Genomic DNA, 1894 nt, shown 5'->3' with positions numbered 1-1894 from the left:
AAAAAAAATTGATAGTGGTGGAGTGGAATCTATGAATGTATTTTTTCAATTGAAATGAAGGAGCTGGTGGAGTTAGTTGTTGTTCATTGTATTGTGTTATTGTTGGTGTATTGTTCTTGGTGGTGTTAATGGAGATTTAGAAGAGGCAGCTTTTGATTATTAATTGTGGTCAGTTCAGGTATTGAATTTATTGGGTCGGGTAATGAATTTGTGTTGGTTATTTAGGATAAAAAATTAAAATGAAAAAAATGACAAATATATCTTGAGTTATGATAAATGTTACGTATATAACCTCTGTCATATTTTAAATATGCATATGGCCCCTACTGTTAGTGTGAGAGGTATATACCTACCACTTTATTAACGGTGAGACATATGTGTACACAAAGTATGACGGAAAATATATACGCATTATTTATCATATTTAAAAAATATATTTATCTATTTCCATTTAAATACTTCCTCTATCCCATTTTATTTGTCCCAAATTGGGATGACACAATAATTAAGAAAAAATAATAAATAACATGGTTAGTTTATCAAAGTACCCCTATTAAATAATGTTTATATTTTAATTTAAAGAAAAGATAATTAATGCAAAGGGTAATACATGGAAAGAAAAGTTTATCTTATTAACATCAATTTAGCCAATTTAGGACGGAGGGAGTAACTATATTTTTACACAATCAAGTAATCGCATTAAATCAATATTATTTAATTAAGGATAATTTATACCTCTTACTTTTAATTAGATGGTTTTTTTAAAAGAGTGCGTCCCATCTAAAAACATTATATACGATGAATGAGAGGAAATACTTCCTCCGTCCCATTTTACTTATCCCAAATTAAAATGATACAATAGCTAATTTATCAAAATAAACCTATTAAATGATGTTTACATTTTAATTTAAAAAAAGGGTAATTAATGCAATGAGTAAAACATGGAAAGAAAAGTTTATCTTATCTTAATAAGTAAAATGAGACATCAACTTAATCAATTTGGACGAATAAAATGAAACGGAGGGAATAATAAACAAGGAACCTCTTAAAAAACCAAAGATAAAACAAAAATAAATACACCCAAAATCCTCAAACTAAAGTCGGCGTTTCAAATATCAGAAATTTTTTCTGCTTCTATTCTACTCTAGCAGTAAATAGTTAATCCTAAAAATACTTAAATCTTTTTCTTTTCTTTAGTGAGCGCAACTTAATTCCTACATTAAAAATAAAAATAAAAAATGTCTAAATATATATATTTTTTTCCCTCAATCCAATTCATCTACGGTACATAATTACATTCACATGATGGGGCTTTCGAATAACTTTCGGTAAAGTTATGCTGCTATGTGATCGGGAGGTCACATATTTAAGTCGTGAAAATAACCTCTTACAGAAATATAAAATAACATTGTGTACAATACACTCTTGTGATCTGATACTTCTCCGGACTGACTGGACTGCCTTTTTTTTTTTTTTTCTTTCAGCAAGTAGTGCTAGAAACAGAACTGGATCTATGCAAACAAGAAGAAGAATAATTCAAGAACTCAATACAATCTTCAATAGCTTCAGCTCTTTGCGAGTCATGAATTAATGTTTCTGCATAAGAACGTGACCTTGCTAAACTTGCTGTTGTTGATGATGATACTTTACGTGATGACTTTTTTCTATTTGAAATTGAAAAGAAATTTAGTGCACTAGCCACTTTTGTTCCAATATTCTTTAGAAAACTAGCCACATATGAAGAAGAAGGAGGACTCTTTTGAAGCCTAGAATTCCAATTATTAGATGACAACGATGATGGCTTCTTTTTAAAATAGAAATTTGTGGGAATGTTGTTTTGTTCAGGGACGCGATCAGGACTAAAACTTACCCTTCTACTCATCTCTTTTTCCTT

At 29.5% G+C, this 1894-nt stretch overlaps 1 protein-coding gene across 1 annotated transcript; it reads right to left on the bottom strand.

Annotated features, from left to right (window-relative positions):
• Positions 1–1480: 1480 nt before the first annotated feature.
• Positions 1481–1882, bottom strand: LOC124894467. Its single transcript, XM_047405132.1, has one exon. It carries the CDS (start codon positions 1880–1882, stop codon positions 1481–1483), a length of 402 nt encoding a protein of 133 aa, XP_047261088.1.
• Between the last annotated feature and the right edge of the window lie 12 nt (positions 1883–1894).

Source organism: Capsicum annuum, unplaced genomic scaffold (genome assembly GCF_002878395.1).
Source record: "Capsicum annuum cultivar UCD-10X-F1 unplaced genomic scaffold, UCD10Xv1.1 ctg74389, whole genome shotgun sequence".
NCBI classification, from domain to species: domain Eukaryota; kingdom Viridiplantae; phylum Streptophyta; class Magnoliopsida; order Solanales; family Solanaceae; genus Capsicum; species Capsicum annuum.
Note: the sequence above shows the minus strand (reverse complement) of the source record. Positions and strands in the feature narration are given on the sequence as shown.